This window comes from Talpa europaea (genome assembly GCF_964194135.1).
Source record: "Talpa europaea genome assembly, chromosome: 5".
NCBI classification, from domain to species: Eukaryota; Metazoa; Chordata; class Mammalia; order Eulipotyphla; family Talpidae; genus Talpa; species Talpa europaea.
Window position 1 is genome coordinate 103,535,519 of NC_140071.1, and position 24,222 is coordinate 103,559,740.

Genomic DNA, 24,222 nt, shown 5'->3' on the forward strand with positions numbered 1-24,222 from the left:
GCCTCCACTGTGGCCTGCAGAGTGAGAGGCAGAACTCTTTTCAGAAAACAAAACTTCTACTGCTGAGACCATACATAACCAGTCTACATTATTCTCTTAAGAGGATACATTATTCTTTTTGCCCATTTTCTTTCAAGGGGCCCCACTGTGTGGCCAGATGTCTTTCCCTTTATGAATTTACCAGGAAATATTCTGTGAATACTACCATCTGTCCAGGCACAGGTGCTCCGTTTTGTCAAAAAGGTTAAGATTCACAAAATCACTGTCATGACGACCATCACTTAAATGTTGATAGAAAAACTAAACCTAATAATTGTCACTGATATTAACATTAAAGCAGACACTTCTTGGTCCAAGAGACTGTTCAGACATCATACTTAGCCAATGGAGCAAGAAATAAAAGCCCTGTTAAGCACAATCTGGTTTCCTATCATTAAACCTACATCATTTTCCTATCATTAAACCTGCTTACCTGTTCTTTGCTTTCTTTTACTATTTTCATTTCTAACCATTTGAAATTATTGCTTCTGTTGCCCAATTTAAGACAAAATTCCAGAATTCATTGTATTTCCCTATTTTTCTCCATATTCTCTATAATTGATTGTAACATGTTGGAAACCTCCTATTTGTCTGTTTTCCTTAATCAAAGCATATGCCACTTATCTCTTAGATTATAGGTTTCATGTATTTTCTGTCACAAATTTCTCCATGAAGAATTTAAACAGCATCACTATAAATGTGTACATGAACCAAAGAGCTCACTTTTGCTCACACATAGGACTCTTGTTCAGAAAAAAACACATAATCAAATACTAAAATTGTTAAAAATTATTTTTGAGACATGAACACTGATTTTACGAGTAAGGGAACACTTCATATCGCATGACTTTCAAAGTGGGCGAAAATATTTTTGTAAAACAACATGCAAACTAAGGCATTTGCTAAAAGACTTCATGGTATCCTTCTAAAAATATTGTTCTTTTTTATAGATTCCGAAAGATTTGGTGACTGTTTTAAACAGTGCTGGTATTGTATGAAATTACAGTTAATGTTTCCTAACATTTGTGCACATCAACATTTAGAGCCAAAAGAAGCTGTCCAAACGGCAATCAACTGTGAAAAGACTCAAAGGTCTTAAAAATTACTTAAATATGCCCCTAAAGACACCCCAAATGACTGTTTTGTGTTCTGTGATGTTAACTCTCTTTAAAACTTTCTCAAGGTTAAGTCTGACTGGGAAACCAAAACTCCTATCAGACATAAAGGGTGAATCTGAACCATGATAAGATTCCAACACAAGGTCAAGGACAGAAATCACTTTTCCTAACATGATCTACTATGTGCCATTTACCTTATGACTTCTGTCCAGCAGCTATCCTAATCATCAGTTAGATATTTATGAAGACTTTCTCCCATATGACAGCATTTCTGCCTTCACTGTTTAAAACACTAGCTAAGAGGCCACTACATAAAAAACAAAACAATTTATAGCTATGATTCAAATTAACACTCTGCTTTATGGTATTGGGTTAAGATATTTACGGGTAGAAGCTGAAAACCTCTCATAACTTAGAAAAGATTCTTGGATAAAGTCTTGAGTCAAGAGACCACAAAAGTTTAAACGAGACTGACAGTGCAAATTTCAAATGGGTCATCACAGTTACAACAAATAACATTAAAAAATCAATAGCCAATAGAGCCCATGGGTAGGGGTTACCTTATTAATCGTGTTTGCATTATGATCTTAAAAGAGTCTACATTCATTAAACAGTGCTAAATATAAAATTGTTTTCTCATCTAATAATCCATATTATCAAAATACATGATAATGTTTTACCAAATGATTTCTAGATGTCATAATCTTAACATCACACCTGATAAGATACACCTTGAGTATTTCAATTCTATCATGTACAATCCTATGATTACAGTCATGTTGTTTTAACTTTATTAATCACTACAATTTCTATAATATTCTAATATATAAACCAAGGTAATAGTTTTTCCATTATTGTTTAGGATCACGTATTATAAGTGACCGCAAATGTTCTCATTAGAGGCATAAAGACAAAGAACTCTTAGCAAGTACCTGCATATTTTGAAAGCACATCTCAGGGAGCACAGAAAAAAAAATTTGTTTTGTCAGTAAAGGAAAGAAAGGGATCTGGGTAGTAGATAAGGATGAAAAGTCTTCAGGGTTGTTAATAATTTAGAATATGGGTCCTTCCTACCTCTTCCTGCCTCCCAGCCCATGGAAACAATGAGAATGCTGGTGAGATATGAGTGGACAGAGTCTGACCATACCTTCATGGGTAGGCTCTGGGTCAGGTGTAAGTGAGATGTCATCCAGCTCTCGCAGGCAGAGCCATTCTCCATCCATAGACACTCGGAATTTGCAAAGGTAGATGGTCTCCATGGCAGCCTGTGTGATCTTGTCAGTGGTGGGGGTTGGCATATCGGTCGGAGGCGTCAGAGCAGACATGATGACTCAGCTGGGACCACAACACACACACACACACACACACACACACACACACACACACACACGAAAAAAAAATAAAAACTCCTCACCAAACCCCCCAAATCCAAAGCTCTGGAACAAAGCTTTTAAGAAAAGGGGTAGGGAAGGTTAATTAAAAAAAAAACCACAAGAACCAACTGTTTAAGATAAACAATTCTATACTATCTTTTCTCAGACAGTTCCTACCACTTAGCAAAATAAGATGATTGTCTTCTCTCAGTTTCCTCTTCTTCTAGCTTCCCTTCCCTATCCCCTTCTTTTTCAGCTGAGCTATAGGCTTGAAATCCTGTACAGCCAGCCTATGCCACCATAGCAGGCTTTAAAAAACTGGCCTCTGCAAGAATAAGTGAAAAATCCTCCTTCTTTGTGCAGGAAAAAAAAAATACAAAAGAAAAAAACTGAACAAGAAATAAACCTATACTTTCAATTTAGTCTAAAAAAATCTTTAACTGCAGAAATCACTTCCAGGATCTGCTCAGAGCCGGGATGCTGAGTTCTAATAGGATTGGTTGTGCGCAGTAAGCAGGGTGTTGACCAAAATGGCTGACTAATGAACTGAACTGAAAATTCAGGCTCATGTGACCAGCTGCTCTGAACGTAGGGCGAGCAATTCCCAGGATGCTTTATAGATGCTGCTGATGCAGGAAGAGCAATTAGGCTGTTCACTCTCATCCTGCACAACCCACTTCCAGACTGTGCTAGTCAAACTGTGATCAGACATAACACAATGAACATATCCTCATCAATTCCCCTTACTTGGGGATAGGAGAGCTAGCTCATAGAAGGGCAATAATACTAGGAAATGCTCCATAGCAAAGATGATAAAGAAGCAATAGATTAATGAGTGTATAATTCAACTTTTCCTTTTATTCTTATACATTTAACTATTTTTTTTTTACTCTGCTAACGGTGCTGTTTTGAGAAAGGCAAAGCAGATTTTCAGTTTAAATATCATACTGTAGGCATTTATCATACTGTGTTCTTTCTCCAAGAACAAAGAACTGACTTTTTAGTCTGCACAGAGGTGCAAAAAAAAAAAAAAAAAAAAAAAAAAAAGGTTAAAAAAGTAAAATCCTTCCTGATCACTGGCAATTTCCCCTCTTAATGAGGTTGCTGGTTGCTGTTCGTCAGGTTTCTGCATTAGGCATGGATTATGCACCTAGAAGACAGAGCTATGCTGTATTTTAAATATTCTTTCATTGTGACTCCCTTGGTGAAGCAAGGGGTTAAGTCTCAGCACTATGAAGCTACCTGCAGCCACTGCAGCACAAGTTTGATCTCTGGGTGGTGCAGCAGACCTCTCCTGTCTCGCCCACTGCTCCCCTCAGCAGTGTATTTCAGTAGATCTGCCTGTTGTGCTCTCCACTCTGTCTCTGGTGAATCCTCTTACTGCGCCCCCACCCCCACACCTCTGGCTTACACCTCAGCTAAATAAAATAAATATAAATAAAATAAATATTTTTTAAAAAGATTTTTTTTATTTATGCACACAATAACCGGGGTACAGGTCAGAGGAGTGGGAGGAGTGGCTGTGGATAGCTTCATAGGTTGCATCTTAACCCCTTGCACCACCAGGGAGGCCCAATAAAATAAATCTTTAAAAAAAAATTGTTCCACCCAGGAGCTTCAGAAGGGCACTTGTCATACTCTCCCAAACCAACCAACCGACTCACTCACACCTCAAGCATACCTATATTATCTATATCAAGCATTTATAGAATGGTAGCAGAAATGTTAAATATTTGCTCTCTGAGCTACATGAATAACAAAGAGATAGGGATGGTATGGATTTTTCTGTGAAAATGTTTTGGATGATTAAAAACAAAATTTTTTTCCCACTTAAGGGAAAAAATTAAGGGTTAAGGAGGAATATGCAACTTTGAGCAATAATCTCAAGATGATTTATTGCATTCTAGGATTTCTTTTCAGAGGCATACCTTGAGTCATTAATTTTGAAAAACTGGAAGAAATAATTTTTCCTTGAAAATCATTAAATATGTCTTCTTAATTTGAGACTGAGCTCAAATAAACACTAAAAGCCAGATTCCATAAGTAAACAGGCATTTTCATATTGTTGGAAGGCAAAGTGGTACAGTGTAAGCTAAGAATGCATTTATACACAAACACACGCACACACATATATAATATGTGTATTTATAATTGGGGGAAATCAGCAAGTTACTAAGGAAAATAAAATAGAGGTTTATTCATTTCTACTTAAATCCTTCCAACATTATCTTACACCTGGATGCAAGTTATTTATTTATTCATTCATTCATCCATTCATTTGTTCTTTTGTTCAATATTCACTAAGAGAAAGCACGTGGCATACTGAACACTCATCCAGCATGCAGCAGTAAGAGAGGATCATTTCAAAACATAATAAGCAATCATTAAAACTTTAAGTCAAACTTACTCGGAATAATTCTTGGAACCAGTGTAGCAAATAGCCCTACCTATCTGTACACAAGACATCAAAACTCTAGGTCACTGAGACATTCCTAAAATATAGAGCAGTTAATATATGAATAAATCTGCATGTTCTAGGGTTCAATAATACCAGAGTTCAGTCCGTTTCAAACCATGACAAACAATCTTTGCATCAAACACCCAATAAACATTTACTAATCCAGGACAGGAGCTCTGGATTGATTACAACATACCAGCACAACAAGAACACGCAGGTTTCAATAAATGAAGAAACTTGGTTAACATTCGTTCTAAGGGGCCTCCCCGGTGGCGCAGCGGTTGAGCGCTGGGTTGCGAAGCTGCCCGCGGCCTCTGCAGCGCCGGTTCCATCCCCGGCTGCTCCCCGGCCACCGGAGGAGGGTCCCACATGGCGCGCAGACCTCTCCTGCCGCCCGCTGCTCCCCTCAGCAGTGTGCTTCGGTCCTTCTGCCTGCTCTGCTCCCCGCTCTGGCTCTGGTGAATTCTCTCACCCTCCCGCGCTGCTTCTGACTGTACCCAGTGAATGCATAAGCAAAACAAACAAACAAGCAAACAAATAAATAAAGAAAAAAAAAACATGCCTCTATTAAAAAAAAAAAGAAAAAACAAATTGGTTCTAAATCTTCTTATCTCTAGAGAGGAGACAGGAAAATGAACCCTCTTTTCTCCAGGCAGAGAACACAAGGAGTAAAGCCAGAAACAACTAAAATTTTTCCATAGAACGCAAAGTCCACCTGCACTGGTTATTCTTGAGTTTCCCACTGCTATCAGTTTGAGGAGGTGTTAGCAGTGTTTCAGAAATAGGATTTGTAGGTGGGCAGGAAAACCTGTATTTCCACTAAGTTATACCTGTTTGCAGGAAAACACCCTTGAGTCTTCAGCATGAAAGATTATGCACTGTTCATAAGCAATGAATTTACTATTGTGGAAGACTAACAAAAATAACTCTAAATATTGCTTAATTGGTATCTCTGTTACTGGGTTTTTACTAAGTAAACACATCAGCTTTAATATAAGAATAATATTTAGTCATTAGGAAAACATGCAAACCTTGAACTTTTTTTTAATTCTTTTTCCCCCCTCACAAACACACTAACTATAAGCTGTATTGAACTATTTTCTCACTTCATTCCACATGCGAATAATGGCACACATTTTTAAGATGGCTGTGGTCCTAAAATAGAATTAATAGACCTATGTGAAGTTCAAGTCCAAGATGATGATCTGAACTCTAGCAGTTTTAGTGGCTTACACAGCCTGAATTTTCCACTTTATAACTGATCCAAAACAAACAAGATTCACAGTGCTAAGTCAGAAGTCACATTCCTCATAAAACATATTTGTATTCAGCTGTTACTATTAGAAGACAAAGACAGATTTGTTATCACCAACATCCGTGTTATTCAATGTGGAAAAATTATCCCTTAACAGAGTTATCACTTACTGAATTTCTATTTACTATTGGGTCCTTTATTAATGCCATATCAAATTCTCACAAGAATCCTGTAAAATAGATACTAATATGCCCTTTTTACACACAGAGAAAGCAAAGGCCCAAGATCATACAAATAGCAAATGGCAGATCTGGAATTCCAAATTGTTTCTGGTTTAGATACTCCCAAACTTCCTTGGTTTCTTTGATATTCCGTAACTTCAGCACTCTACCCCAAAGATAAAAATTTTACTCATGGAAAATACAAAGAAACAAAATAACAGGTAAGGTCTTCATGAACTTGCAACAGATCTAAGATATGAAGCAGAAATTTTTACACCTTAATGCTTCACAAACCATATCTTTTATCTAGTCAGTTTGATTCAAACATTTAGTTCAGGTTTTTAGTAAGTGGGCATTATCTGAGAAACTGAGAACCCAGCTAGATATTTCCTGCTGTGTGCTGACAAAAGGTAAATCCAATTCTTTACTTGGCTATTCTACTAGCTGAAAAACCTTACTAAAGTTCCCTCCACATTTATGCACTCAACTGGATATATTAGGAATACTTCATACATCTGGAAGTGAAAAGATCAATGAAGGGGGAATTATTTTCTAGAATGACTCATTTTAGAACTTTTTTAAATAGCAAACTTCAATGTATAATTTTAATTTTTTAAAAGATTTATTTATGCATACAAGAACTGGGATAACAGCCCAGAGGTGCAGGGATGAGAGGATTCACCAGAGACAGAGTGGGTAAGAGAACAGATATATCCATGAAACCAGTGCCCACCTGCAGAAATGGACCAACAACGTACATTCATGAGCTCCTTCTCGCTTGTGAATTTCTGCCTCCCCTCTTAACGCAACTTCTTCTTTACCATATTTTAAAAATATTGTTACAAACATACAGATGCCTAAATAATATATTTAGCTTCAGCTTTTTCAACTTTTTTTTAAAAATAGATTTATTTTATTTTTATGCATACAAGAGCTGGGGTACAGGCCAGAGGCGTGGGGGTGGTGGTGAGAGGATTTGCCAGAGAGAGTGGGGAACAGAACAGGCAAAATGACTGAAATACATTTCTGAGGGGAGCAGCGGGCGAGGGCAAGTCAGGAAAGGTCTGCTGCACCATGTGGGTTGCTCCCTTGCTGGGGATTGAACTCGTGCTGCAATGCTGCAGTGCCTGCGGTCAGCTTCATAGATTGCCTCCTAACCCCTTGCACCACCAGGAAGGCCCCAGCTTTTTCAACTTTAAATAAAGGGTTTCAGGGCCTCCCTGGTGGTGCAGCGGTTGAGCGCTGGGTTGCGAAGCTGCCCACAGCCTCTGCAGCACCGGTTCGATCCCCAGCTGCTCACCGGCCACCTGAGGAGGGTCCCACATGGCGCGCAGACCTCTCCTGCCGCCCGCTGCTCCCCTCAGCAGTGTGCTTCGGTCCTTCTGCCTGCTCTGCTCCCCACTCTGGCTCTGGTGAATTCTCTCACCCACCCGCGCTTCTGACTGTACCCAGTGCTTGTATAAATAAATAAATAAAAATAAATCTTTAAAAAATAAATAAATAAATGGTTTCATACCATATATAACCTTTTAAGACTTTTATTGAACATTTTATTTTCTAAGGTTCACCCTCATTGTAGCATGTAGCTATAATTTATCCCTTTCATTGCTGTATTAGAATGTATTATTCTATTATAGTATGAATAATTTCCTGATTCATTTTTTTGCTGGTGAACATTTGGGCTATTTCTAATTTTTAAAATTTTAAATGATATAATTTACATACTTCTCAGAAATAGATTTCTTCTGGGCATGTCATTCTTTTTTTCTAAAGATTTATTTTTATTTATTTATGCATATAAGAACTGGGATACAGGACAGAGGTGTGGGGGCGGGAAGAGAAGGATTCACCAGGGAGAGTGGGGAGCAGAACTGGTGGAGCTACTGAAACACACTGCTGAGGGGAGCAGTGAGTGAGACAGAAGAGGTCTGCTGTGCCATGTGGGTTAGCTCCCTGGCTGGGGATTGATCTCATGCCTCAGTGACTGACAATAGCTTGATAGTGCTGAGACTTTAATCCCTGTGCCACCAGGGAGGCCCCATGTCATTCTTCTTAACAGCTTATTTCCTTAATAGTTTTCTCCTACTACCTAGTTCCTATTTTGGCTGTAATGGTGTTTCTTAGATTTATCAGTCTGCGCAACTAAATCAGTTTGTAAAGTTCCCAAGGCTTCTTGGACCACAGCTTTACAAATTAACAAGCAAAATCTCCCATTTCACGAATTGCCTTAAGCAAAAAAAAAAAAAAAAGGTTTCCTTGGGCCTCCCTGGTGGCACAAGGGGTTAAGCATGACACTGTGAAGCAATCCAGACTCTGTAGCACGAGTTCAATCCCTTGCCAGCCAGGGAGAAACCCAGATGGCGTGGCAGACCTCTCCTGTCTCACCCACTGCTCCCCTCAGCAGTGTATTTCAGTTAGTCTGCCTGTTCTGTTTCCCACTGTTTCTGGTGGATCCTCTCACCGTCCCCGTATCTCTGGCCTGTACCCCAGCTCTTGTATGCATAAATAAATAAATCTTAAAAAAAAAATTTCTTTATCATGATGATATTGGTAGAAATTTTACAACATTAGCAGAAAGACATTTTTGCTAAATTATGATTATTCAATTGAATGATCATGAGTTTTTCCCCTGCTCTAGTCCTTCCTCCTGCTTCCTTCCTGTTCACTTCCTTCCCTCTCTCATAACCAAAGTCTATTATGTCCAACTCTGATGCTGAGCTTTCTTCAATTTCAGATATATACACATGGTGGGTTTGTTACTACCTTGTAGATATTTGTTAATACATTAAAAAATGGATGATAAAAAGTGACTATGAAATGATTATACCTGAGAAGCCCAGTTATCATTTTTGTTGGAAACAAATACAAACCAGGATTATTACAATACATTGTCTTTTTGTTTGTTAATACTAACCAGCATAAGATTAGAAATAACCCCTACCTTAATAACTAACCTTGATTTCATGGATCACTGGCAGGAGGCAATGATTTACACATGGAAAGCTGCCCATTACTTTTTCAGAGGACATTAGGAAATTTATCATCTTCTTATCTCACTTTATTCAGTTAAAAAGAAACTAATTCACTATCGTCACAAATGGCTCCATAAGAAGAACTTTGCCTGCTTTCACACTCACTATACTTTTGTTTAAAATAGCACCTACTAAATATCAGATACTCAATAAACACTTTTTGGTATACAGAGGTAATCTGAAAGCCCTCTATAGTCTTGCAACGGTATATTTCCCTTCTTCTTTTTACTTCAACAATGAAAACCCCAAGTTCTAGAAAATCAAGTTATATTTATATCCCAACAAACAAGTCATTCTAACACAGACTTTATTCATTTGAACTAATATATTCATTCATTTTACACCCATGGACACCTACTCTATGCTAGGGATATGAAGAAAGAATATGGCAGCAGACAATTACAGGGAATAAAGAAATTCCTAAGTTATTGTCACAGAGGTTGCCAGTCAGTACTGTTTACATGTATAAATAACTATTTTCTCTATCAATTGGTGACTTGTGAATTTCACTCATTAATTCATTTTTAGCAAACAGTGCTTTAGTAGGTCTAACAAAGAATTAGAGGTTTGCTGTTGTCTGAAAATGAGCCTCCAACGTAGCATGTGTTCCAGCCAAGGGAGGATGTGAAGGAGACAGAGAGAGCAAGTGATTCTGGAGTCTGAATGTCCATGGTAAATCCTAGATGCACCACTGAGAATCAAAGTAACCTTGGCAAATCACTTGTTTCTTTACTGACAAAATGGAGATAACAATGCAAGCCAATATTTAGCATGCTTCCTCCCGCTCCCCTGCACGGGGCACAAAGTAAACCATCAGTAAATATCAGTCATTATCATCATTACAATAAGTGCTCTTGCTTTTCAGAGTTCTGGGAAAAAAGACAACAAAACCCTATCAGGACATGAACTGAAATTCAATATGGATGAATGCTTTTGGGAGGCAAATGAAAATAAAAAGGAAATCTGAGCAAAGGGTATGCTGGGGCATTTCTTGGGACTTGGGGAAAGACAAAGAAAGATAAGCCAGGATTTTACTAAGCATTCCTACCAGATGACCAGATTTTCAAGTTCAGAAAAGGCAGTGAGTGAAAGCAGATGAAGGTGCAGAGTCCCTGGATGTAGTCTAAAGAGAATGATATTCTAAAGAGTAACATGCTAAAACAACTTCTGCTTTCTAAATGCCTCTTGCTGTCAGTCTGCCAGTCTCTCCTCTGCTATGGATTATGAGGTGGCAAACTCCCCCCTGAGACTGACCCTGCATTCCACTGACACTCCCTTTGACACATGCTGCCCTGTCCATTTGGTATGGAACAAGTACACAGCCAACCACTAAGATGGACTCTGAAGAGAGAAAAATCATCTTGGCCAGTAGCCTAGGTGGGTAAAATTTAGAAAGACAATGAGCTTCAACTATGGCTACCACAGAGGACATGACTCTATCATGACTTACCCTCTCAAACACTATTACTTTGTAACTTTAAAAGCATTCTTTTCATATAATTTCATATAATTTCGAGCCAGTTCTTTTATTCTTCTGGTGCACTACTCACTTACCCAAATTTTAAGGAATTAGATGTTAAGGAATTAGAGGTTTGCTGCTGCCTGAAAAGGAGTCTCCAATGTAGGATGTGTTCCAGTCATGGGAGGCTGTAAAGGAGGCAGAGAGAGCAGGTGGGTTCTGGAATCTGAATGCCCATGGTGAGCCACTTCACACTCCAGGAAGAAGCTTCAATTTTTTTTTAAATTTATTTATTTATACACACAAGAACTGGGGTGTAAGCCAGAGGTGCATGGGGTGAGAGGATTCACCAGAGAGAGTGGGGAGCAGAACAGGCAGATCTACTCAACTATACTGCTGAGGGGAGAGGTGGGAGAGACAGGTCAAGAAGAGACAATGGTCAAGAAGATGAGCTCTGGAGTTAGACTATTCAGGAACATGAATTCATTCATTGTACAACCACTAAAAAAAGGATAGACACTCATACATGAGATGTTTTAAGCTCTCTGGCACATAAAAATATTCTTAAGTCACATTCTTTATTCATAATTGTTTGGATTACAGAACATTTGCTACTCAATGGAATGTTTTAGGATCCTCTCCTGTGCTAAGGGAGAGAAGCTAAAATCAGAAATACAGGGTAGATTCTGCCTATAAAGAATGAATCTATGATAAAAGAGAAGAGCAAGACAAAGTGCATGACTCAAAGATGACATCTAATATTCTGAAATTGTTGCTTGGTCAGTGAGAAACAGATCTGACTTTTTGATAATGTCAGATCAGAGGAATAGGTAAAACAAACAAAGGATGGCAAAAGAAAAGTTGGCTGGGAAGACAATAGTGGTAATAAAAGCGGGCTCAGAAAGGCAAGCTCCAGGCACACCTCAGGAGCTCAGGCTATGGCATGTCATTTCAGCTCTGTATGAAAAGGATCTACCCGCACGTGATACTCTCATGGGCTGACTCCAGTTCTCTGGTAGTCACTAGTCTATGACACACACTGTCAGAAGATGCGACATTGCTGAGGGCTTTCCCCCTCTTTTTTAAGGGTCCTTAAACCTGCCATTTGACAGATTGACAAAACAGCATTTAATGTATCAGAAAATGGCAGTTGGCATTCTCAGTACAGTTGAAAAAGAGGAAAAGGCTAGAAGATTTTTACATCACAGTACTGTGAATGTGAGTACTGCTCTATTTCCAAAACCTATCATCACAAAAACCAGAAATCACTCTATCATAAAAACTACTTGAATGAAGGGGAATGCTCAAAATTTCGGGTTTCTGATGGTTTAACCCTTCCCCTCTACCTCCCAGTTTGGGCAGATGTTTCTGTATTTATGAAACAGAACAAAGTACTTTGTGTCTTTTCAAAAATTAAAAAAGCATACAACAACTGAACTGACCAATGTGTCTTCAACTCCAGGCCAGGTAAACACTTTTAAGAGTATTATTATATAATGAAAAAAGACATCAGACACGAGCATGGACGATAAGCTAAACTCAACGAATACAGGCATGACTATAAATAATACATATTAATACTTAACTGTATATTGTGTGTCTACATATATTAAACTGTGAACATGAAGTTGATTTTTCCCCCTTGAAAACTCATTCCTGGTTATAGCATAAATGAGAAAGTTTCTTCCTGACATCATGTATTGTTAGAGTGCATCTGTGAGAGAAAGCCAAATTCTACTAGATGCCTCATTCCTTGCACTTTCTATGCACTCAACCAAATCACCCACTGTTAAGGATAGCAGACTTTGAAGTGGGTAGTCATAGTAACACAGCTAGTCCTTCCCAAGGCCTTTTTCTTCTTTCTCCTCCTCTTACAGCCTTCTCCATCTCAGAACAGCACAATTACAGAAAGAAAGCTGTTTCTTTTGAGTGGGACTGCTGTATTTGGAAAAGAAAAGGCAAGGGCAGAGACACATGCTATCTGTATGGCATTGCCTCGAACGTAAATGTTTGCTGTAGCTATGGAAGTTGAAAGATGGGAAGAATAACTATTAATAGGAACATATTCACTGGTAACTGCAAATGGCAAAGTGCATCCTTCCCTCCATTCTGTCCATCCACAAGATGACTGCTAAAGGAAGGCAATAAAAGACAGTACCAAAACATGCAAGTAGCTCCTGTCATACACCAAAAGGGGAAAGGTCCCATGAAATAATAAACCCATGTCTGTGAATGCATGCAAATGTTCTAGAGGAAAACTCAAGAAACTCAAAAGTGGTATCTCCCTATAAGGCATGGGGGGAGAGGGAGGAAAGGGGTGGCCCAGGAGAGGAAAGTTCACTTTGGACTCAATGTACTTTGTATTATAAAATATCAGCACAAGAAGAATAAATCCATGGTTACACGTAATTTAAAAAATCAACTGAAAAAAAGGTCATGGTAGAAAGTTTTGAAATCTTAAAGCGAGAAGTGTGACAACTTAGCAGATCATCAGCACTCAAAGACTCAGAAAGGATATAAACCAATAAGGCACACCAGAGACCTTCTCTCGTATTACATTTAAGCACAATAAATATTTCATGGACATTAAATCCTACAAGATTTTACACTGAAATAGTTCATATCACCAGCCCTGAAAAAATATCAGCTGTTTTCACATTTATCAGTGCCTTTACAACAAAGCTACAGCACTCAAATGTAAGGTTAACTGTTAAAATGTGAGTACAGTCAAGATTTCTAAAATGAAAAGACAATACTGTCTTAAAATACAGTCTCCAAAGTTACTACACATCAGACATTTTCAGCAAATACATTAGCAAGAGTTAAAACTTGAGTGTTCGGGAGGCAAATTCTCCTTGGGTGTTTACATAATAAATCACACCACACGTTTACTAATACTGCAAGACAGGTGAAAAGTCGCCAACTAACTTTGTACCAAAGCATTACAGAGTTATAAAGAATTGTCAGAGTACTGTCTTCAGTTTATACTGATACAGTTTATAAACAGATTACAGAGAAACAGAACATTTTAAGGAAGAAAAAAAGAGGCTGTGCTTAAAGAACACACTTGAAAGCATATTCGTTAGAAAATGAAGTGGTGTTGAGAACAGTTTTGTCTTTACCTCTTCTGCTTATACCCATTTCTGCCATAATTAGACATTTCCAATCTGGACAGTAGCACAGATCACTTCAACACACAAAAACTATGGTTTTACTAACTCTTAGTCAATGGTCAGAGCTCGCCTAAAGAACGGGTGACAACGGGCTTCGTCCAGCAGGATCAATGGTCCGTAACCTAGGAGGAACCACCCTGAACCCCTTTGGATGTCTCTTAAAGTACACGGGCTTGCTAGGCAAGGAATCTGGCTCAGCTTCATTCCTTTTCTTATGCTGTTCCTTTGAACAAATCACATCATCATCTGATTCTCAACCCTCATCTGAAAAGTGGCCTATTTGACTCACATCAGATTAACTGTAATAACCATTGCACATGCCCATAGGAAGTAGTTAACTAATGTGAATCTTTTCCTTGGGGATGGGTCCAGGACAGAAACGGCAAAGCCAGGGTTTCTTGGCAAAGTGGAGCAGTTAAAAGGTTTTGTGTTGGGGCTAAACAAATTTCTGTAGCACTCTCTCTCTGTTGGGGGAGGTGCGGGGAGGAGAGATACCCTCATCACCTTAGGCAAGTTTCTCTTCTGTTTCTTAACTCAAACAGTACATTGTGCCCTGTATCCTCAGTCACATGTTAATACGGCAAGATACTGTCTTTCTTAACCAAATTTAATTCTATTCCAAGAGTCTCCTTTGAATACAAATTGCCTACTCCAGGATGGCGCTCATTGCAAGTAGCAATAAACATCTGTTGACTAAAATAGCACAAAAAGGGGTGCGCTGCATTCAGAGGGTCCCCGTGATAGAGGCTTGAAAAGGAGGAGGCCTCTTCCTGCCAAACAGTGTAATCCTGGGAGGTGCCTTTCCAAAGCCACACACTCCCTTCTCGACCTCGCGCGCACGTTCGTGATCTCCCTTCCCTTTCCAGGGGGAGGATCTGTGATACACACGGGAGTAGAGTGAACGCTCATAAAAAAATTGAGCGATACTACTGAGGCCGCCCGGGAGGCGGCGGCGCAGCTGCCACACCTACTTGGCTGCAGCGGAGCCGGGAGCCCTCGGGCTGGGCGGGCCCGCGGAGCCGTCGGGCCTCTGGGCACCGCCCCCTCCTCCATGCCTGGGGGCCGGCTCCGGGCCGGGACCCCGGGACCGGGTCCGGCGAGCACGTGGGGAGCTGGCGAGAGGATCGCCCGGCTGGAGCCGGGCGGGAAGACTGGGCCGGGCGGGAGCCCGCGGCCTGGGGAGACCAGGAGGTAAACAGGCCAGCGCCCGGGCTCCGGCCGCCCCCAGCGCCCCGGGACGGGCGCTGCCCGAGAGCCCCCCCCAGAGCCCCCGCCTCCCCTCGCTGGGAACCCGGCCGGCCCCGGGCTACCGCGGCCCCCTCCCCGCCGCCACTCACGGTGCTTGCCGCCGCCGCCGCCCGGGTAACTCAGCAGCAGGAAGGGCAGAGGCGAGCCCGGCGACGGCGGGGTCCTCCAGGCGCGCTGCGGCTGCGGCGGCGGGCGCGCTGCGAAGCCGGCGCCTCCATCGCCCGGGTAGAGCAGGAAGAAGGGGGCGGCCACCGGCGAGTCCGGCTCCGACTGCCCGGCGGGGGAGGCCGGCGGCGGCCCCGCCTCGCGCTCTCGGTCCGCTCCCCGCGCCGGAGCGCCGGGCGACTCCTCCGGCCGCCGCTCCCCGCCCCGCGCCGGCTCCTCTTCGCAACTTTCCGCGCCCGCGGAGGGCGGCGGCGGCGAGGTCTCGGCCATGCTCGCTGCTTCCTCGGCGCCGCCTCCGACGCGCGCCGGCCCGGGCGGGGGAGCGAGGGTCACGGCGGGGAGCCGCCGCCCTGTCCCGTCCGCGCCGCCGCCGCCTTCCTCCTCGGCTGCGGGCCGGCGTCTGGGCCCCGCCGCTCGTCGACGGCCCGCCCCGCCGGCCCGAGCCAGGGGGAGGGACCGCCGCGCCCGACGGCGCGGGGAGCCACCGGCCGCGCCTCCCCGCCGCCCCTCCCGCCCCGGCCCCAGCCCCGGCCCCGGCCTGCGCGCCGCTGCCCTAGGGGGCTACGTCCTCCTCCTCCCGCGCCCCCCCCGCTGCCCTCCCGCCGCGCCGCTCGCCCTTTGACCCCGCAGGCGGCGGCGACCCACACCTGGGCCTGCCCCGCCCCCGGCGACCGGCCCCGGCGCTGGAAAGGCGGGGCGCCCCCCCCCACGTCGCGCTTCTGTGTGGCCGCCTAAGTTCTTAGGTAGCGCCCGGGCGCAGAGATCTGGGCTGAGGAAAGGCGAAAGCTAATTTAAAAAAGGCCCCTCACTCCCCAGGGTATGAAACGGTCCCCTTGGTCTTTCACACGCCGGAACTTTAACCGTTGACTCACTGTTTGGATTTGTGAGTTTTTTTATGTGAAAAACCAGAGGTGCTGTCTTCCTGCCGCCACCTCTTTTGTTCCCCTTGTCAAGTGCGCCGCGTAAAAATCTTGTGTTTGCTTTGACTTTAACTCCTCGGTTTTCTGGTGTCCCCGAATGCATTTCAAGCCAAACAATTTAGAAATTATGACTAAGCGTCTATCGCAGGTCTGCAGTTTTCACTTTCGCGGTGCCTGTGCCTCGCTAGTCATTGATCAGTGTTGCATTATTTTGAATATTAGAATCGATGATTACTGACCCAGTACTTCCCATAAGTAAACATTTCTTTCTGTCATAAAGACAATTTCAGTTACTTATTCCCCCCCTCCCCGTCCCCTCCCTTAGCCTAGATTCCGTGAACGTGCCCTGGAATTTCCTAGCAGATTTATTTTGTGTTCGGGTTGCAAGCTGCTGGCATAGAATCCATGTTGACTCATAATTTGAAATCACTGTTGTGTAACATTTTGCCCACCTGCTTTTTTTTCCCTCTTTGTCTGCTGGTTTTTTCCCGCTGTGAAGATAGTTAACACTTATCTGAAAGGAAAAATAAATCCTTTTATTGTTGTTATTCTCTGTAAATCACAAAATTGCCACCAGGAATTACAAGAGACTTCTAATACTATTCTTCATTAAGTCTTTTAAACAAGAAGTATTTGAAATGGAGATGTTTACAGGAAGCTAACTTCAAGCAGCTAGACAATTTCATAGTAGTAGCTTTTCAGTTTCTGGTATTTCCCTGACCTGTTGATCCAGTGTTACTGCTTCCTTGATTAAGTAATTATTCTCTCTGAGCCTGGTTTCCTCTTCTGTAAAATGATTATATTACTTATTCATGGAGTTGCTATGAGGATTGAATAAGAAATATAAGGACAGTCTTTAGAACAGGTCTGACTTAGGGTAAAATATTAGCTATAGTTTACCATTTTTTACAAGGCTGCATATAACTTGAAAGAATAAAAATAAACTCAATTGAGAAAAACGCTTTTTCATCATATGGTCAGCATTTTGGATGTTTGTTGGGCCTATCATTTTAATCTTTTCATTTAGTCATTTACTGAGATTTAGTGTCTCGATAAAAAGCATATTTGCCTTGCAGACTGCAAATACCTCGAAAAGAAAAACTAAAAAGATCCTGGATGTATTTTATTATATTATTTTGACACCTATCTTTTGCTTTGTTTTGCATGCAGAAATTTCTAGGATCATTACATTCTTGCTAGGTTCTTTCATGGAAATGTTTCACAGTGTTTCTGTAAAGAACTTGACAAGTGCAAATACTATTATCCCATTATAGGTAGAAGAAAAGTGAGCAGAGTCCTCATAAATCACTTTGAGAAAGGCCAATAATCAGCCAAGGAAGTCACCAAGTACAAAATGCTACCTAGTCTGAGTTGCCACCATTTTCAAGTCTAGTTCGCCACAATCCTTATAGGTATTAGAAAGATTGGTATGTTGTGGATTGCAGTGCATTGGGTTTTTGGTGTGCCTCTCTACTTTTTAAAAAACAGTTCTGGCACAGCAGACCTCTCCTGTCTTGCCTGCTGCTCCCCTTAGCAATGTATTTCAGAAAATCTGTCTGTTCTACTCCCTACTCTGTCTCTGGTGAATCCTCTCACCATAACCCCTCCTCATCTCTTGCCTATGCCCCAGTTCTAAGCCAAAAAAAAAAAAAATCACTAAAAAAATAAGTAAAATCAGTTCTGTCTATGCTTTGTTATTAATTGGCAGTGTAACAAATACAGAAAATTAGTTGTAATATGAATCCTTTAAATTTTGCAGACAAGGCTATTTATGAGTGTTTTCTTTAAAGATGGATGGTACTCCAAGTCCCTAATTTCTTATGCTTTTAGCTTTTAGATCAATAATATAATCACAGCTCTGCATAAGCTTTAGTGACTTAAAGGGCTGATTCAGCTGGTACACACATTTAGGGGAGCCAAGATTATAAAAATAAGCCTAAATATGTTGCTCCTTCTTGCAAATGCATAGAGGACCTTCCTATACCAATTTAAAGAGGTGCTTTTTAACTTTATCTGCATTTTTAGTTATGCATGTTTGGGTTTTTTTGGAGCCTTGATGATGTTAAGAATGGGGGCACTTTCTATTACAAAACTTTTTGAGCTCAGTGACAGATGTACTATTAGTATAAGCTTCTCAGAGCTGTGATCAAAGATACTACTTGGGAAGAGCTGATATTCTTTTGCACTGTAGTATATAGGTTTATCATTATTTAAAAATGACTTTTTGAGCCTTTTGTTTTTCACTGTTTATTTGGAAAGTCTTGTTTGAAAAAAAAAATTCATTTTAAGACTTGATGTGAAACTTCTATACTAAAAAAAAAGGTGAAATTTAAAATTGTAATAAATGTAGTAATGTATTTATATGAATTTAACAAAGTCTCAATGTGAATGATTTCTTAAGAGCATGTTCTTCTGAATTACTAGGTTCTGATCACTATTATTTATTTTATCATTTATTTATTTATGCACACAACAGCTGGGGTGTAGGCCAGAGGTGCAGGGGAGGTGAGAAGACACCAGAGACAGAGTGGAGAGCAGAACAGGCGGATCCACTGAAATACACTGCTGAGGGGAGCAGTGGGTGAAGACAAGAGAGGTCTGCCTTGCCATGTGGATTAGCTCCCTGGCTGGGGATCGAACTTGTGCTGCAGTGGCTGTGGATAGCTTCATAGTGCTGAGATTTAACCCCTTGTGAAACCATGGAGACCCACTGTTATTGATTTATTATTTTTCCAAAGCATTAATTACAAAAATCCATGTTTATTATATTTATAAAACTATAAGAAACTTTAAAAAGTACAACTCTTAGTGCAATACTCTTATTAAGAGTACAGTGCAGGGGCCTCCCTGGTGGCGCAAGGGGTTAAGTACAGCACTGTGAAGCTATTGGCAGCCTCTGCAGCACTAATCAATGCCTGACGCCAGAACCCTACAGTACACTCTTAAGAAATATACTTATCTAGGGGCCTCCCTGGTGGCTCAAGGGGTTAAGCCTCAGTACTATGAGGCAATCCACAGCACTATCTAGGGGCCTCCCAGGTGGCACAAGGGGTCAAGCCGCAGTACTGAGGCAATCCACAGCAACTGCAGCACGAGTTAGATCCCCGGCCAGAGAGATGACCCACATGGTGAGGCAGACCTCTCCTATCTCGCCCACTGTTCCCCTCAGCAGTGTAGTTTGGTCAATCTACCTGTTCTGCTCCCCACTCTCTCTGTGATTAAGCATCTCAGCCCCTTTCCCCCCACACCTCTGGCCTACACCCCAGCTATTGTATGCATTAAAAAAAATAAATCTAAAAAAAAAATACATAAGCAATATTTTTTAGATTGAAAAATGCCATTTTGGGGTGGCATTTTCCATTTTCTACTTTTTTGGTTTTGCATACAAGAACTGGGGTACAGGTCAGAGGTGTGTGTGGGGGGGCAAAAGGATTCACCAGAGTAGGGAACAGAACAGGCAGACTGACTGAAATACACTGCTGAGGAGAGCAGTAGGCGAGTCAGAAGAGGTCTGCTAAGCCATGTGGGTAGCTCCCTGGCTGGGGATCAAACGTGCTGTAGTGGCTGTGGACAGCTTCATAAGTTGTGTCTTAACCCTTCTGCCATCAGGGAGGCCCAAATACAGCAATTTCTTTGTTAAATATTTGCTATTAATTCACATCAGGCAAAGCCACTTCATGTGTATAAAACAGGGTAGTACCATGTATGTCCTATTCCAGAATGAATTAATATTTATTCAAGCGTTGTGACATCTCAAAGGAATTATGATTGTATATATATATATGTGTGTATATATATATATAAGCCTGTTTATATATATTTTTCTTTCCTAAACAGAAATGTCTTTTTTTAAGACTTTTTCCCCATCAACACAGCTTTATACATATATAGCAGGAATTTGACATAGAATATCAAGTACTTTTCTTTTTTTTTGTACTGTCCCAGATTCTCTATATCGCTTCATGTGTTCACCAGTGCTTCACTCTTCTAAATTTGGAATTTTAATTTCTCAAGCTTTTTTACATGAGAGCACTTTATCTTCCATATCCATGTTTATTTTGTTACCTCACAGCTCTTACCCATTGTCATAGCACCTCTACAAGGCAGGTATGACAGTATCATCAAGATAATGACTCAAAGATCGAACAACTAACTCAAACCCACCCTAGTAAGTTCATTCCAAAACCTGTACTTTCGGTGCTTTATCTTGAAATATAGGCTAGGGTTCTGAAGCCACAGTCTGGGCTGAAATCCTGTCTCTACTGCTTAATATCAATAGCTTTATGACCTTTAAGAAAGTTACTTATCTTTGTTAGTTTTCTCACCTTTAAAATACAGAGAATAGTATTTACCATTTAAGAGTTCTGACAGTAAGAAAGTTCCTCCCTGGTGGCACAGAGATTAAAGATAGTGCTATCAAGCTGTCACCAGCCACTGCAGCACAAGTTCAATCCCCAGCTGGTCAGGGAGCAGCCCACATGGCATAGCAGACGTCTCCTGTCTTACCTGCTGCTCCCCTCAGCAGTGTATTTCAGTCAGTCTGCCTGTTCTGCTCCCCACTCTCAGGTGAATCCTCTCACCCACCCACACCTATGGCTTATACTCCAGTTCTTGTATGCATAAACAAACCTTTGGAAAAAAATTTTTAAAAAGTTCCAAAAATGTGTTTAGATGAGGACTTTAGCACTCAGTGTGAATTTTCAATCTAATCTCTTTCATTTATAAGATAAAATAATTTGGCGTGTGTGCTGCTTTGAAGAAGCAGATGCAAGCCAGAGATTAAGAAAATGACTGCTCAAGTTAAGCTGACTTGGGTCCAAACTTGAGGTACCCTTTAGAAAGTTAACCTGGAATTTCAACATCCTTACCTGTGACAGAACAGTACTTCACACATAGATTAAATCAGGTGATGCACACCTGGTACATGGCAAGTGTACATAAATTATTGTTTATCTTGTCATATAATACATCTAATGAATAAACAGTGACAGTTAACACTTCTTTGGAGCTTTCCTTATCTAGTTCCCTCATTTTCTTCCCTGGAATCATCCTAAGTATTTTATTGTTCACCAATCTCAACATCTTTCCTCAAGACTTGAAGTTGCACTTACCTAATAGTCATATCAAACTTTCAACAGATGGAATGTACAAACATAAATAATTGAAGGGGAAATGGGGAAATGGAAGGGGAAATGGAATTTTTACCTTATTTACTACACTAAGGACCAGTAGAATATTAATAGTGATGTAACTGAAGTATCTCTTTGTTAACCAAAGTTGCTCTTCATTGTTCAACATCCTTAATTTAACATTAAACTCATTAAAAAAGTATCCTGCGCAAGAATTATAATTAAATGAAATATCACAACTATTTTACAAATAAGATTAACAAAGATGCAAACTGTCCTGTTTGATTTTTTCCTCCACAAATAGTTACGAAAATTTTCTATGCTATTACTTGACAGAAAAACGAACTTTATCAACACCACCTATCCCCAAGCACCTGCATATTCCTCCCACGGTTCTTAGGATGACCTTAAAAATAGAGGACAAGTTAATTGACCAATAACCCAAACAAATTCCCCTGTTGATAATAAGCGTTTAAGGTTAGATATAATATACTAATACAACCATTAAATCAGTTAACAAAAATTTATTAATCTAAAATTGCCAAACAAATTAAGGTAAGCAAAACTTTTATTTAAGTTTAATACTCTTTTTAACTCCTGCACGAATGCCAGACAGTTCGCCACTATAACGTTGCTCTTCTCTACGAACTTCACGAACTTGGCCTCTTCGGCGAATTTTCGCTTTTCTGAACTTCTCCCGATGTTTCACTCTGGGATTGCGATCAATCTTCTTTCTCCTAGGTGTAAGTCCTCTATTTTTAGCAATTTGATAGGTAATGGCTCTCTTTGCATTCTGATCTTCTAGAGCTTGTTCTTCGGTACTATTTTCTTTCTTTCTCTTCAAATTTTGCCTGTCCTCCATTTCTTTATAGAATTTCACTGCAGTTTCTTCATCAAAATTGGAATCATCAGAAAGATCATCAGCAGTGGTAGCAGCAGTCGCTGAAACAGGTTTTGGCTTAGTCTTGATGGATTTTACTTTTGGATTCAATTCTTTCTTTCCAGCCTCATCTTTAAGTGAGAGGAGATGACGAATCTCAGAGGACAGCTTCTCATCCACAACTGACAGCTTGTTGATCAAATTTCGGTAGGTAACAAGCCTTTCTATGACTGGATGTCCATGTGCAGGGGCTCTCCTAGCTTTCAAGATCAAATAAAAACTGATATTGGAGCAGTAGTTCAAATAGAGGTTGTACTTGGTCCTCAGGTATTCGCTTCCTTTGCCGGGTGGAATGATCCCTTGCTCGACCAGTTGTAGCAAGGGCTCCAGCTCATCCTTCACCTCTGTCAATTTAACTTTCAGGTCTTCTATCAGTTCTAAGAGTTCTGGTGATTCCTTTCGCAGCATCTTCAGTTTCTCTTTCACGGAAACTTTTGCCAAATCCTTCACGACCCGTGTCTCAGTCTCATTTACCTGAGACGGTGGTTTCGCAAAGGCCTCCACCCAGGTGACCCCAAAATCGTCCTCTTGCAGGGCTTGGGCTAGGCGTCGCTGAATAAGCTGTGCCTCCTCTTCTTCCTCTTTTTCCTCTTCGTCTACTTCTTGCTGACTCTGTCGACCTCGGGATTTGGAACCGTAGTCCGTATCATAGTAAAGTTTTTTCCTCTGACCCCACGACAAACTGGGATCCACAGAGTCCTCATCCTCGCTCTGCACGGAGCTCCCACCACCATCATCATTCTCATCCTCCGCACTTTCTCCATCTTCGTCATCCTCATCTGCAATATCTAGGGGTAGCACCTCCTCTTCCTCATCACCACCCTCTTCCTCATCCCCACTCTCTACTTCGCTCCAGCCCTTAGCCAGGACGGCCCGAGATCGGGCCTCGTGGAAATCATCTACCTTATCTTGGTAGTAGCTGGAATCTCCTGGCGAGGGTGGCATTTCTAAATCGTCATTTTCCTCCGCCGCGCCGCGTCCTGACTTAGCTCGCACAGCTGCCCATTGGGCCGCTCCGCGCCGCCGGGATCTCCCCACCATGGTACGCAGTCAGGTTGTGCACAGACGTCGGTCGAATTTTGCCCAGCTCTGACCTCGGGTTCCGAGCAACGCGACTCCGTAAGCTGCCGCGCGCTCTCTGACCACGCGAGTTTGCCGGCGCGCCGGTCGGCTGCAGGAGTTTCCACTTCCTTCCGGGCCCCCAAGATGCTCTCCGTGTGGTGGCGTGTGAACCAGGACTTCCGCTCAGTGCCTCAGGCCTATGACACGTTAAGAACTCCCTTTAGCTCGGTCCTTTAACGCCAATCAATTCCGGTGCAATAACACTGTCCGTGTAGGAACAAAAAAGGTAGGAAGTTCCGTTCCGCAGAGTCTTTCAGGGGGACGTCCGATCTTACTCTCGCGATGCTGGGTGTGGCTGGGAGCGAGACCGTGACGGAACCGCGCAGCTAGGTCCGCGTGGCCAGTAGGGGGTGATCTGCTGCTACGCTTAGTCGGGGCCGCTAGTCCAGTGAGTTGTACTGCGCATGTGCCAGGCACTTAGCGCCGGCTGCCGGGTGCCGGTGGGTGGGGTTTCAGGTTACTGGGCTTGTTCTGTCTTCTCCGCTCATCAGTCTAGCAGTTGAGCAGGTTCTTTGTCTCTTCCACATCCAAATACTGCCTTTCTGGGCACCATAGTGTGAAACCGCGGCG

At 41.8% G+C, this 24,222-nt stretch overlaps 2 protein-coding genes across 6 annotated transcripts in view; both read right to left on the reverse strand.

Moving 5' to 3' along the window:
• Positions 1-15,811, reverse strand: part of RUFY3 (RUN and FYVE domain containing 3) — a gene marked incomplete at both ends in the record, with an annotated part of 75,793 nt that extends 59,982 nt beyond the window's left edge. For 3 of the 5 annotated variants that reach the window (XM_084233112.1, XM_084233115.1, XM_084233114.1), the window contains one exon: positions 2,305-2,499. In XM_084233112.1, coding sequence (XP_084089238.1) covers positions 2,305-2,482 — 178 coding nt within the window. Of the gene's footprint in view, positions 1-2,304; positions 2,500-15,465 lie in introns of those variants that run through there. The other 2 variants (XM_084233111.1, XM_084233113.1) reach the window with 1 other exon arrangement.
• A 6,347-nt stretch (positions 15,812-22,158) lies between these two features.
• UTP3 (UTP3 small subunit processome component) lies at positions 22,159-23,571 on the reverse strand (the record flags this gene model as incomplete). The annotated part of the gene is made up of 1 exon (XM_084233489.1): positions 22,159-23,571. The coding sequence occupies one exon, from the start codon at positions 23,569-23,571 to the stop codon at positions 22,159-22,161; it is 1,413 nt and encodes a 470-aa protein (XP_084089615.1).
• Positions 23,572-24,222: the final 651 nt, after the last annotated feature.